Source organism: Taurulus bubalis (genome assembly GCF_910589615.1).
Source record: "Taurulus bubalis genome assembly, chromosome: 5".
NCBI classification, from domain to species: Eukaryota; Metazoa; Chordata; class Actinopteri; order Perciformes; family Cottidae; genus Taurulus; species Taurulus bubalis.
The window spans coordinates 11,135,298-11,150,496 of NC_136593.1; the positions used below are offsets into that span (position 1 = coordinate 11,135,298).

Consider the following 15,199-nt stretch of genomic DNA (forward strand, 5'->3'; position numbering starts at 1 on the left):
GACTTCTCATGAAATGAGAGAATGTGTTTGTTTACATACAATACAGCATATCTGCTCGCCTGTTTTCCTGCACTGAAGACCAGTCACGTCAACGCATCCTCACACAGAGCGCCTGCCTCCTGCCCTGGCCTCTTGTACTGATAGGGTGTGGAGATTACAGAGGATAAGAGCGCGCAGAACCACATTGTACGCTGAGCAAAGAGACCAATCTTTCAACCAAAGGCAACACCAAATATGATGGTGCTAAAAACTAGAGGAATCCTTCCCGAGACACCCCTTCACTGCTGTTATAAATGCTGCACTAACATCAATTCCCCTCAACATCCAGCCCACCATCACTTAAAAATGAGAAAAAGGACTTCCTGTCTTTTATTACGACCTTATTTAGTAGTGGGTGGACCGGCTATCCTGCTGGGTGTGCCCCCCCCCCCCCCCCCCCCCCCCCCCATAGGAATCATGGATTTGCAGTTTATAATATTTGTCATGAATCTTCTTTTGTTTTTGTTTTACATACTTCTATCGCTGCCTCATGTGTGATGAATCCCCTCACATTATTATTGATCTGTATTTGGATTTATCTCTTTTTCTAAGAAGCCTTTCAAATATATATCTTGGAACCTGAACTTTAGGTAAATATGTATTAAACATTGTCAGTCAACCATGAACCATTTAACAACACTGTACACATATTTATTTTTAAGCATGCAAGTATTTAAATCTGGTTTTCAGAATTTCTTGCTGTAAGGTGCACGTAGTCATAAAGCTAAAACAAGGACAAGACGCCGAATGAGAAAGCATCCAGTTCTTTTCTCCACTTAACTATTACCGCAATGATGATGTTGTTGTATTGTCTTACATCTTGTTCTACATGACAGACACAAGCCTACCGCCTTTGTAGCATGACCCAAAAAAGCAGATAAATGTTTTTGGTTTTGCAGTTTATTTCCTTTTTCTTGTCTTTTTGTGCATTTCTTATCACTGTTTGAATATTTTTACACTCCTTTATATATACTTTACTTACAAATAACATACTGCGTTATTTGTTCAATGTCATCCGTGAGAAGCTATTTCTACTACATTTTGCCTTTGTATGCATGGTAGCAAACCTCTCTGTATGGAATAAAATGGTATCATTATTATGGAGGTCATTTTCAAGGACACTGTGACACATTTCTCATCACTCCATCTTCTAATAAGAGCATGATAATTATCCACCTTTTAGTCGCTGATGGGTTATTATTGATAGAGTTACTCTACATCCAGCCTACTCTTATTTATCCTCTCTCTCTCTCTCTCTCTCTCCCTCTCTTGTTCTCTCTGAGTCACACTTCAACCACACTCTTCCCTCTTCATTCCCCCTCTCTCTTTTTAAAATGGTGAAAGCTGAGAATACGTGTTGAAGCCATCTATTCGCTGCAGAAAAATTGCACCATATTTTTGCGACAGATTCTGCTCAGACATGTTAAAATGTTGTTCACAGCATTATTCTCAAGATTTATATTTTTTTTATGTGACGTTTTTTCACTGTGACATTCATATGTTACAAGGACATTTGGAGGTCATCACTTCATTTCATTCCTTACTGTCTTTTCTTTGAAGAAACATACAGCACGCTCCTGCACGCGCACACACCACACACACACACACACACACACACACACACACACACACACACACACACACACTTATATATTCACATTTTATCCAAGGTTCAGAGTCGCGGGTATTTCCACTCGTTGAGTGGGATGCATAGTGTTTCCATGGAGATCTATTTTCAGCCACGGACAAAAAAAGAGCCAACTGTTAAAATATGCCATCATGTTCGCTATGACTGAAAAGAAAAATCACATTTCCTCCTCTGCAGATATAATGTATAATTATTTTTGTTCACGTCCCTGTTTTGTCTATTTGGAAACAGGATGTGAGGAAGGTATCATTCATCAAAACAGATTTTAATCTAAGATCCTGCTGTGTTTGAGGGATCAGCGCATTACCAGCCATACATCATAGAGTAAGAACAGTGAAGAACAGGAGAGAAATTCAAGGTTTCATCCTCATCAAGATTTAAAGACTGGAAATCGTAGTTGTAAATAACAATAATTCTGTAATCTAATCAAACAATGTGTCACTTGAGATGAAGTTAATTTACAGCAGTTATTATAATCAGTTAAGTCATATACTAAGAAAGAAATCCCAAATATCTGCTGGTTCTAACTTACCAAAGTGAACATTTACTGCTTTTCTCTATTCATGTCATCATGTTTTACCTAAATATCTTTAGGTTTTGGGATTTGGGGATTTTGGATTTTTTATAGACAATATATTAGGAATAATAAAAGTCATAAAGAGCATATTACGATGGAGAAAAGAGTCCTAAGATTAAGGTCAAGTCTAATTGTAGTATTTAGAATGTTATATTATCTTATTATCATTACATTGGTGTTGTCCATATGCAAAATGTGATATAGCCAGGTTTCTAAAATGATCTAAGAGTAGAGAGGCTAATTAGTCATTACAGAGTCACAGACTTTTCTTGGCTCTGAACCCAGACCTCTAAAGCAGCCCATACTTATTATTTACGACACAGTCCTTTTCATGATTAATACCATGATCACAAGTTTTCTTGTTGGCATTTCAAATTCTAACAATAGCCATCTAATGACCACAGCCAAGTATCGCCAAATGTGGTTTATTATTAAGCATGCCTGCTTAATTAGCTGGTATTCAGTGCAAAGTGACTGATACTGATGGATTTGATGACACACATTCACATTCATAGATAGGATTATACTGCAGTTTGCATTTCTGGTACAATACATGGTGTATTCTTAATCTGATGAGTCTCCAGCATGCCCACAGTTTGTTTTAAGTCCGTAAGCTGCCAATCTAAAATGGAAGTCAAGCTAATGTTAATAGTGCATCATCTCTCATCCCATCTTTCAAAGGTGGAGTCAAATTTCCTTTCTGAAAGGCTTTCATCGTTTGAATCTCAATTAGAACAATCACAAGGAGCCCTTATCCCATACTCCCATCTGTACATTTGGTATATAGTCTGTTCAGGCTTCACTACTTGGTGATGGACTCTAGCAGACTCCTTTGCAATCACCCTTAAGCCTCTTGTGAGATTGTTGTGACTCATCTGTGTATCGCTACAGTTTTTCTGCCCTCTCACTGCCTCCTCAAAATCCACTGCCAGAGCATTTAGGTGGGCTGACAGTATTTAGCCTACAATATTTCATAATCTGGCAAATGAATCTTAAGCAGCATTGCAATCAGCTATGCAGGAAGGAATGATAATGTAGCAGAGGGTTTTCCAGAAAGCAATGAGTTTTTAATGATTCAAAAGATTGATTACAGCATAGCTCACATCTCAAGGGCGTTCAAGGAGTTGAAACATTTTACAAGGTTAGATGTCACGTGTGACCGTTGAATCATCTCATATATATAGAGGTACCCATCGCATGACAGAAATAGCTAAGAGTATGTCGTTTGTTGTATTTCAACGTTAAATGATTGCTGCCATTATACAGAATGGTGCATTTGCATGCTATAACTAACTTCCCTGCCTCTGAGTGGATTCTAGAAATGTAGTGTAGGAGGATAAGCATATGTATTTATTGTTTTTAAAAAGTCTGTGATTGCGCTATTAGGTAGAAATATGAGTGAATGGCCCGTTTGATGTGCACCTGACCAACAAAGATACAGAGGGTTTTACACAATGTGGATAGTAAAGATATGTACATCTGTGCTTGGGTGTGCATATTTGTGTGTCTGTGTATCTAACCAACTGGAACTGGCTAAAGCCTGATTATATATGAGCTCTAGTTTTACTGTGTGATAGTGCCGGCATGCTAAGCCAGCCTTCTTACACACACACCCAAAGCACGTGCAGGCAGTCACGACTCACAGACCACACACACACACACACACACACACACACACACACACACACACACACACACACACACACACACACACACACACACACACATATATGCATGGGCACACATGTTTGTGTGTGATGTGAGGCAAAGCGCTGTGGAGATCAATGGGAGAGCATGCTAGGTCCTCTCAGAGAGACAATTAAAAGAGAATGGATAATGAGGCTATTTATAGAATGATCTATTTGTAACCAGGGCATTCTCCTATGTAGGAGCTGGGGATTGTTCTCTTTTCAGCCTGCCCTCCTTATGTCCTCTCCTTCACTTTCTCTGTTGCTCTATATTTCTTTTTTCAAGGAGCAAAATGGATTTAGTTTCTCTATTTTCTCCCATTTTTTGCAGTATCTTAACATTTGCTTTTCACATGAAAACTCCGTCATTCTGTTCCTCTTTCTCCAACATCGGATGCAAATGGATCATCAGTTATTCACCAGAGATGTTAATAAGTCATCCCACAGTCATTTGCATTCGCATGTGAAACAGTGTCATGCAGCAGAGATGTTATCAGGTGCAATCCAGGGCCACTCCTGGGAGACCCAGTGACGCACCATGTGTGACATAATGCTGTGGTAATGTCTTTGGTTGTGAGGGAGAGAGACACAGAGACAGAGAGACAGCGAATACACAATGTGTGTGCGCTCAGCAACCAAATGGTACGACACTGAAAAGCAGCCAGATAGAAACCTATAATGTAGCTTTATAGAAATCTTTTATGAATCATTTTAACTGAAGATACAAAGCATACATTTGCCGATATGTAGACTTGATTCTAATTACAAAGCTTAAGCTTTGTAATTAGCTTAAGCTTTCTTAGACAGCAGTGATGCAGATTCTTATTGTAGCTGTGATGAATGTGATTTAATATATGAACATTTATTAATATAGAGTTCAATAGTTTGGGCAAGTTCTACTTTATTTTAAGACCCATTACGTGACATTGCAATGCAGATTAAATATAAAATCAACCACAGCACCTTTTTTTTAATAATCGAATAATTTACCAATCAAAAATGGGTTTTGACATGTTTTGACATCAAACACAAGTAATTTAAAGATGGTACGTCAGGCCCTTGATAATTGTGAATTGCGTTTTTAATTTTTTTTCTGACATTTTATAGACTAAATGTTTAAACACCTCAGCAAAAATCAACAATAATTTGCACCTGTCATACATCTGATTTGATAAACTTAAAATGAAGAATAATTGTTTCGGCAAGGCTGATAATACATACAACCATGGACTCAACCCTAAATTATGTCCATATTTAGCATAATGTTTCATAGTTTGCAGCACATGCACATAAAATATTGTTATATGATTCTAAATACTCCACATGGAAAACTATATCAAACTAATAATGCATCTTTTTTTTGTAAATGGAAAAAAGAACAATTTCACACAAAAAGCTACACATTTATATTAATGCTTTTTGGATTACAAAGCTCATCTGTTGGTCTCGCCAAAGCACTACATCTGATGTAACAAACTCTTTCGCCACATTGTTTTAGCAACTGCGTGAGAATAATTTTCCGGACATTATTCTAGAAGTAAATTGTCCCTCAAGCTAATATAAAGTTCTTCAGATAAAAGAGCCAAAGATATTTACATACAGTAGTTCATGGTGTATGAGGAGGTGTATTAGGTCAAAGCACAAGGCCCTCGTCTCTTAGCAGAATTATATAAGGAACGCAGAACCGTGGCCCACCATGACTCAAACTGGTAATTAGAGAGATGGTTTGTGTGCAGTGTGAAAGTACAAAAAGAGAGAAACCAAAGAACAAAAAAATTAAGAAAGTTAGGAGAAAATGATCCATTACAAAGATGACTGGAGATCACAATAATACACAATAAAGAGTAATATTATACTGTAAAAGACGGCAATTGCTTCCGCAGTTTCTTGTTGTGCATTTAAATATTCTTTCTATGTGCGGATAGAAATTGAGATCTTTTTTTGGGGGGATCAAATGTAAAGCAGATTGTTGTTTGTTATGGTAATTTTAACCCTATATACAATATAGAACTCACTGCAATACGTCAGTAAGAATATCCTTCAAAGACTGATGATCAATATACTGGGATGTATTGTATTTTCTAACTGTTTCTCTCCTTCTCTTCTTCTCTTTATTTGTCTTACATTCTCAGGTCTTGCAGGTGCCAAAACTGACCTAGACAAGAGAAAAGACATATATGGTGAAAACCTGATACCTCCAAAGAAGCCAAAAACCTTCCTGCAGCTGGTATGGGAGGCCCTGCAGGATGTCACCCTCATCATCCTGGAGCTCGCTGCCCTGATCTCCCTGGGACTCTCGTTCTACCACCCTCCCGGAGAGAGCAGCGGAGAGTGTGAGTGAACATCACTAAACTTGTGACATCACTTCCTTTAAAAATCTCTCTTGTCGTCTGTTTCGAAGTCTGGAGATAGACACACAAGCACAGAAACTCACACACAAACACACACTACACTAGTTATCTCAAAAGTATGTCCACTATTGCAGAGGACAGCAAAGAGCTATAATTGCATTGGCACACTAACATCACTTCCTCTGACATTACTGGCACTCGCTGACAGACTTACACCTGCATGTACTGTATGCACACACCATTTAATTGGTGAGGCAGGTCACACTTTGTTTGTGGCCTGCCTCTAGAGATCAAGCGACTCAGCGAGTACAGGGGTAATTTGTGTGTGCATGTGTCCGTGTGTGTGTGTGTGTGCACGTTATGAACGTGTGTCAAATGTGCGTATGAAAGGTACCGGTAAGGTTAATGAAGTGTTGAGCAGAGAAATAACCTTAAGCCCCAAGTGGCTATACATCAGCCCTGTGAGCCGTGAAACAGGAAACGAAGACTGAGACCATAACGAGGTGCTGAGTCAGCAACGTCAGTCATTGCTCCCAGCATTATCACAGTAATGGAATTCAGTTACCCTGCTAAAGGGGCTGGTCATCATTTTGAGGGGTTTAAAAAGTCTTATTAAAGGATAAATACCAGATAAAGACGAAAAGGTTACCACCGTCTTACTTGCAAGGGTAGTTAATCAAATAATTTCGGAGTAAATTGTTTTTTTAGTTGGTTGGTTAAGATTAAGAGAGACTTAATGAGTGAGTAAATTGATTATTTAGTTAGTCAGCCAAATACTTAGGTTGCAAAATTATTGATTAAGTGTAAATTGATCTTACTTCATACCTTGCATCTTTTTTTGCACCGTTTCATTGCTTCAGGAGGGAGCTCGCCAAATAAAGCAGAGAATGGCCAGAGGATTCATTATGCTAATAGCTGCGTCCATGTGCAGATACATAATCAAGCTTCACTTTAACTTGCAACAAAAAGTGTGCCAATAAGCAAGTCTCTTCTCAGATTTGATTGTGAAATGAAATGAATTTATATGAATCTAAATCAGCACATAAACTCCTGCGGATATGAATAGAGGTGAATAGTAGAGCAATTCAGAAAGATATGAATGCATACCACTTTGAATTACCCAATTCAGAAAAACACCAAATGAAGAGAGACGGACATAAAGTCATAGGGATGTAAGGATGTTATGACATGCAGGGTTTTTAGAATGGCACTTTAACAAGAGCAATACTAACTCTTTTTTTCACATAAAAATTTGATATTGCTTAATCAAACATTTCTGGCAATGATCCCTCAAACTTAGATGTAAAGAGTTGTGACAGAGGTGTGTAGTACGGCAAGATATTTTACAGCTGACTATACTGTCTTGGGGTCTTTCGAAAGTAAACCTAAATTAAATCATTAAGGATAATGAAAAATATTAAACAAACAACATTTTAACTATAAACCCATAAAATTGGATGTACACAAATGGCTATACTGATATCTGTGAAAAGCAAATACCTCACACGTATACTTCACAAGCACATACCTCGCACTGCTGGTTTACTGTTGTGTTTATTTGTAGGTAAAAGAAAAAGAAAAAGCTCAACGGCTCAGAAATAGAAGGTGGTGGGATGACTTAATTCTCATTTACATATGAAACAGCCTGGCTGCAGTTGAATGAGGAGGCTCTTAATTGCGTCTGCATCAAACACATGACGTGAAACAAAACAAAAATGAGAAAGATAGTAAGAAAATACCGTCAGTAGACATATAGACCGACATGGTTTGGTACAGAACATTTGAAGCTGATATTGTTATTCACTTACATTTCACCCACAACTTGTCTCAATCAGCTCAGTCAGTTTACGCTTTGGTACTTCAACAGCACCATGGACAGCTCCAAATGTTCTGCATGATTTGTCTTTGTATGAAAGGGACAAGAGCACAGTTTACATGTCTAAATACTTAGAGCTGTGAAATCAGAACCATGGACAGCTACTACACTCACTTTATTTCTGTCAATGCACTCCAGTGACAAAGCAGGACAGTCTAAACTCACCCAATTACATTGTTAAGAAATATATACGGTACTTCACTTATTTACTAGTATTTCACTTTTTTCATTTGTCCTTAATGGAATCTTTGCTTCTTAGTAAGATGCTTTTTGCATTGTTTTTGGGAAGATAGTAAAATGGCCTCATACCGATACCAGTCTAAATATACTGTCGTACAATATTTTAAGAGATGGATAAGTTCTGGATCGATAAATACTGAACTTTCACTCAATTAGGAACTCTTTTTCCGTGACAAAACATGAAAAACTGAAGAAAAAAACAACAACAATGATCTACATACAAGGAACAATATCTAGAACATTATATTAGATGTTAAGATTTTTTCGATAAAAATGGAATTAAATGCCTTAAATATGTCTCTCCTTTTTGCCAAAATGAACATGAATGTATGTGCATTGGTACTTATACACATAAAAGAGGGTATTTTCTGGGAGTGTATGCAATATACCCACCACATGAACATCCTACTGATTGGAACCCCGCTGTAGTGCAACAATACGTCCAAATTGCTTCTTTGAGTCTAGTTCTTGGTTAAATCAGACCCTGCATTTTTAATGTCTATAATATGGGGTCTGCTCTACTTCCCTTGTGAGCTGCAAGTGTTTTATAGTCCAAATCAAATCACTCCACTGGGGGCTTTTGAAGTCAGCTAGCCAGAAGTGTAGCGCACAATGGCTCCCAGAGTATTACATGAAGCAGCATGAGGAGGACTGGGAATAGGCCTTGTTTCATTTCCAAATATACCCCAGTCTGTCAGTTCACAGACAATAGACATCAGGGCATTAGATAGCGAGATAGCGATTGATGGAAAAGATAGATTTTAAATTGAACATGTCCCAAATAATAATAAAACAAATCAAGATATGGATAAAATGTACAGTATAAACTAAATTAATATATATATTACATGTCTAAAAAAGAGTAGGCTGAAGTATACAATTATTTGGTTCTTTGCCTTTTGATTTGATTAGATACAGTAGATTTTTTTTTGTCATTTATATTATATACATTGCACACACTGCTCCTAGTGTGAGTTTGTATTACATCCATTTGTGTATCTTCACATATAGAAGCATATATACCTCTGTATTAAAAGTGTGAGTTGATATTCAGCGTGTAAGTGTGTGTCGACAGAATACCTAAAGTCTATATGAAAGCACAGTGTTCTTGCAAATCTATGACATCTATACAACCTTTCTCTCTCTCATCATTACCAAACTTTAGCTTGTGGCGCGGCAGGAGGTGGGGTAGAGGACGAAGGCGAGGCGGATGCCGGCTGGATCGAGGGCGCAGCCATCCTGTTGTCTGTGGTGTGTGTGGTGCTGGTGACGGCTTTCAACGACTGGTCGAAGGAGAAGCAGTTCCGTGGGCTGCAGAGCCGCATCGAGCAGGAGCAGAAATTCCAGGTGGTCCGCGGTAGCCAAGTCATACAGCTGCCAGTGTCGGACATAGTGGTAGGGGATATCGCACAGATCAAATACGGTAGGTGGGAAGAGATTGTCAAATTGTGTGTGTGTGTTAGAGTTTACTCGGTTAATGACATGCAGAATGTGGAACTTCATGGTTCAAAGAGCTTTGAAAACAGAATTGATAAATAGTAGGAAGTTGAAGTATATCAATCTTGAGATGCAAGAGGCTTTTTGTCTTTCTGTGCTGTTTACACATACTGAAAGCAAGCAATATTAAGTCACCAATGAAGGAGTAGATCTTCTGACTTTATCCAGTTAGTTCCATGACCCCACTAATGTTTTCTACATCTTTCTGGAGACATAAAGGTGTAACTGGCATCTTTGATTGTCCCTGTGCCATCTATCACTTTATAGATTGCTCATTATTTTGTAGCAATGCATTTAGGTGTGCTAAATCTCTGGTCTAACCATTTACACTCTTAATTGTTATTTGACATATTTAATATAGATCCAGTTGGCCCTTTCTTACTACTATAAACCTTTTGTATCAACTAATTTTTTTATTTCTACCATGATTTGAATTTAAACATTGTGGAGTTAACTAAAATTGACTGAACTTTCCATAACATTTAAATAACTTTAGGGTTGTTGGACATGCCCACTGACTTCCTTAATTGGCTCGTCCATTGTTCTGTGTAAAGTCCTTTTCATGGTTCAGTGGCTGAAAATAGACTTCCACCTCTTTTCCAGAGGGGGATTAAAATTATGAAGTCTACCTTAAGCAATTAACTTTCTTTAAGCAACAGTATCGTAATGTGGAGCAATTCATTAGCTACAGACAGACAGTACAGAGAGAAATGCACACATCCTCTCTCAATGGCATCTTCTACCAGAAATATAGTACAGTGGTCACAATCTATATTGCCTTAAATCTGCTCAAATCCAACTGTTATGAATCTTTGGAGTTATCTGAACTTTTTAAATGTGTCAATCAATTCCAGAAAATGTAAATAAATCCACTGTAGATAGCAACTCTTCCATCAAAAATTGCAGGTGATTTGCTTCCCGCTGATGGAGTGTTGATCCAGGGCAATGACCTGAAGATTGACGAGTCATCACTGACCGGCGAGTCCGACCACGTCAAGAAGTGTGTAGAGAAAGACCCTATGCTGTTGTCTGGTATGTTATCAGTCAATGGATGGGAGGAACTGCATCTCACTGTCTGCATGCAATGTTGTTGTGTCAAGGAGGTCTTTGAGACTGAGAACTATAATAATATATATAATATTCCCATTATATGGTCTTCTTCACTATTTGGCTTACTACAAAGTTTGAAGTTAGCAACTTGGATTGATCATTTTACATTTATTTACATTTTAAATGTAAATGTTAATTTATTTACAAAATAGAGATTTGCATTTTGTAATTTATGAATCTCTCAAATAAGCCTAGAGTTAAATGTTTTTCATTTTTTGCACAGTGCAAATTTCTCATCCTGCACCAGAATTTAACATAAAAAAGTGGGTTGCTTTGGTATTAGCCACAACCTTTTATTTCCATCCACTGTCTTCAAAGAAATTACAGAAGCAGAAATAGTACAATTGTATTTAATGACAAATACTTTTTTACAATTTCTTTAGAGGCAACTATCTAATGTTGACGGTCAGCAAAAAAAACTCAGATAAATGTTTCATATTGAAGTTTGCCTGCTGTTACTTATTGGGATTATGTTTGGCCTACCTGGGTATTTTTTATATATTGGGAACACCAAATTAAATGAACAGGAGACAAAAGGTGATTAATTTTAATCTAAATATCAATGCAGAAGACACTGGCGACAGCATGGAAAAACACCCTCTTTATTGGTTTGCTACAGCAGAAACACTAGAATGTGCAGCTTGAAGAACAGAAACGTGGGTTAATCTGATCTCACATTTTACTATTTTTTTTCTTGTGGATAATTAGCTGTGGGCCTTTTGGCTGTCTTTTTTAATTAGCCTCATATTCACCCACATCTACTTACTCTCCCAAAGGTTAATAATGTGTATGCTGTGCACATACACAAAAGTGTAGTGCAGTCTGCACACATTTGTACAGCGACACATTTTTACTACTTTTGGCTTTCTACTGCAGCACCTTGAATTTAAAATAAAAGAGTAAATGAGAACAAAGCACTGACTTTCGGATGTAACGATGTTTGAACACTTTGTAAGCCAGTGAATACTTTTACACTTTCATACTATACAAAAACAATTCAAGGAAAAATAGCCCACATAGGGAATTATTTCACCATTGTACGTAAGGATGTAGATAGTTTTGTTTTGAGGCGCGGGTAACCAAACGCGTCAATTCATAAATTGTATTGGAATTTTTTAACCTGTAGTGTGAAGAAATGCACACGATCATGGCAGGAATGCAAAACCTTTTTTGTATTGTATTGTATCTAATCTAATGTGATATCTTTTAACACCCTGCTCCGCTCTTACCAGGCACCCATGTGATGGAGGGGTCAGGGCGCATGTTGGTGACTGCTGTTGGTGTCAACTCTCAGACTGGAATCATCATGACCCTGCTGGGGGCCGGCACAGAGGAAGAGGAGAAGAAACAAAAGAAAGGTAAGAAAGACCATTATATCATGAAGTAATCTGTATATTTTCTGCAGCGGTTTCAGGAGTTCTGAGGTAATTGTTTTTTTGTCAGTTTTGCTCAGCAGCATACACTTAAAGAAAGCTTTCATCATGAATGTGTATGAATACTGTATGAAATGAGTATTGGTGGTACACTTATGAGCTGCAGTATCCAGGTGATGTGGGTTCAAGTGCATTATTGTCCTTACTCTCTATCCATCCAAATTCTCTTCGAAGGAGGGGCAGTGGCAGACGGACACCAGAATACAGGTAGAGTATCACCTTTCTCTGACCCCTGGGAGTGGTACTTGATCCGTTTGACCTTTAACCCCTTATGACCACCAATAAACCACCGCTACTCGACACCCCTCTTCTGTAGCCGAGCATCCTTCCCCCAGTTTAATCCCTCACTTAAAAAGAGAAGCATCATTCTCACAACACTGCATCCCTATAAGTGTTGACAGATGACACATTTCACAATGCATAATCCTTTTACCATTTAACAGGCTCTGCACTCATCAAACTAACTAGCTAGCATTCAACATCAGTCCTGTTTCAAAGACGTATTGCTCGTCTCATTTCTGTATTACAGAACAATGACACGAGAGCGACAGCATTGCAGGTGTACGGCACATGTACCAGCAGTAGAGAGTAAAGTAGACAGCATAAGCTTTTGTAAGATGTCATTTTTTTTACATCTTACATATTTACATATACATATTTTAACATCAATATGTTACCAGTGCCTCTTCAGCGCTGTCGTTTCAATGAGCAGGTACCTCAGTAAAGTGCATGCATAGCATACTATATGTTTTGAAGCATTTACCTTCAGTGCTTATGCTTGGATTTGTACATGAAACAAGGGAACAGTAAAACACGTCTTCCCCTGTGGGTAAAGCTTTCTTCCTCTGATCTGAACACAAACAAATACTGTACATGTTCTTCTTTTTGCCTGTATTTGTAGTGCATCGACAACATATGCATTATACATTAAGTTTAATCAATGTGATCCCAGGTGTCTGATCAACCAACAACAAACTGTACAGAGAATCACTCAATCTGTGCTCAGGGAAGCAGCCAATAATCTATACCAATTCACTGAAATTCAATAAAAAGTTTTCCTTGCTGATTTAAAGTATTTAGTAATTTGATCAAATTTATATTTACAAAGTTTCACTGCTAGATAGTTCCATTAAATTGTCCAAAAACATCGTGCCGTACATTTTGCACTTAATACTTCAATTATGGCTGGCCTAATTTATGAAATGTTAAAAACGTAATTTGAAGTTGTATTAAGACTACATAATTATGACTCGATTACCTTTGTCAGCGGAGACTTTTTTCATATAATTTGAACAAAAATAAACGAGATGCTGTGTCATTAATAAAATCAGCTGCTTTTCAATTTGATAATAAATGAAGTATAGAATTGTGATCAAACCTCCAAGCCGGTGTAAGACATTGTGTTCTCTAGACACAGAAACCAAGAGGACACTGGGAAACAATTATTGACCTTCAATTGAATTTCCCTTTTCCAGTAATCATAGTTTATGTGACTGCTGTCAAAAGACATTAACATATCCTTGTGAGATATATTCCAGGTTTTAAAAAAGAAAATTGTAACTACGGGGTATGCAAAGGCAAATATTCAGCACTCTCTCATACTTACACAAGCATATTTCATTTGCCCCGTCACTTAACTGGTTGGCACATGTGTATTTCCCTGGCTGATAAATCAAATCTGTGGATTTTCTTTGAGAGTTAATTTTGAGATTGGCTATGCAACACTTTTCTTAAGCTTATTTGCTCCAACTTTTCTGCTAAAATTTTTATTTTGTGATGCTAACGGATATTACATGAATAACATGGTTTAATTGAACTTCACATTGCAACAAATAAACTAAAACCAATTGACAGTGAACGCAGAATAACACTAGTGTTTACTATACATGATATTACACCCAGTGCATTAATTATATTGAAACAAATATTTTTAAAATCAACTTACAATAGCTTTGGTTTCACATTTTATGGTATTCTTGCATATAGTTTATGTTCAGATTTCATTATGTCTGTCCAATGTTACACTAATTTGTTTTATTAGCATAGCATTTATAAAATTACAAACATACATATGATTATGTAAATAATAGGTACATTACACATGTTTTAATCACACTAGACTTTAGTATTCACATACAGTCTACATATGCTGAAACTCTTTACTGTGCTATAACCATGTTATTTCTGTTCATTGTCTTGTGTGTGCACATGCGTGTGTTTGTGTTTATGTTCATTTGTGTTCGGCCTTCATTGTTACTGGCTAGATTGCTCCCATCCCCCTATCCACCCCATCGCAACTATAGCCACGGATGGGGCTGCAGGCATTAATGCCCCTGGCAGTGCCAGCCTAATTAATGGTAGGTTGACAAAACCTCTGATCACTGACCTCTTTCTGTCGTGACTTTTGACTCCTCCTACCTTCTCCATTCTCACCATGTCTCCTATCATGGGTGCTCACCTTCTGCTCTGCTCTATCTTTTCTTTCAGTTGTGTTGAACCCTTTGGATTCATGCTGTCAATGCACGTCCTGTTGTAGTTGTAGACATTAGTATAGTTTTCCCTTTGTTTTCTGTTTCTCTTTGTCGAGTAATGCTGTTTATACTAAATAGCTGTCTTGGAAAAACTCGTAATGATTTTTTGTGGTCCATCTTTAAATGCAAACTGAAACAAATAAAACTCTGTAGGTCTCTGTGATGCTAAGACGTAATTATTTATTTTTTAGCCTTTTTATATTCATTTC

General features: G+C 37.5%; 1 protein-coding gene across 7 annotated transcripts in view; it reads left to right on the top strand.

Moving 5' to 3' along the window:
- atp2b2 (ATPase plasma membrane Ca2+ transporting 2) overlaps positions 1 to 15,199 on the top strand; it is a gene marked incomplete at both ends in the record, with an annotated part of 60,552 nt that overhangs the window by 13,865 nt on the left and 31,488 nt on the right. For 3 of the 7 annotated variants that reach the window (XM_079218434.1, XM_079218433.1, XM_079218435.1), the window contains 4 exons: positions 6,085 to 6,285; positions 9,585 to 9,842; positions 10,823 to 10,948; positions 12,259 to 12,384. In XM_079218434.1, the coding sequence (XP_079074560.1) occupies positions 6,085 to 6,285; positions 9,585 to 9,842; positions 10,823 to 10,948; positions 12,259 to 12,384 (711 nt within the window). Of the gene's footprint in view, positions 1 to 6,084; positions 6,286 to 9,584; positions 9,843 to 10,822; positions 10,949 to 12,258; positions 12,385 to 12,633; positions 12,667 to 14,723; positions 14,817 to 15,199 lie in introns of all 7 variants that reach the window. The other 4 variants (XM_079218429.1, XM_079218430.1, XM_079218431.1 and 1 more) reach the window with 3 other exon arrangements.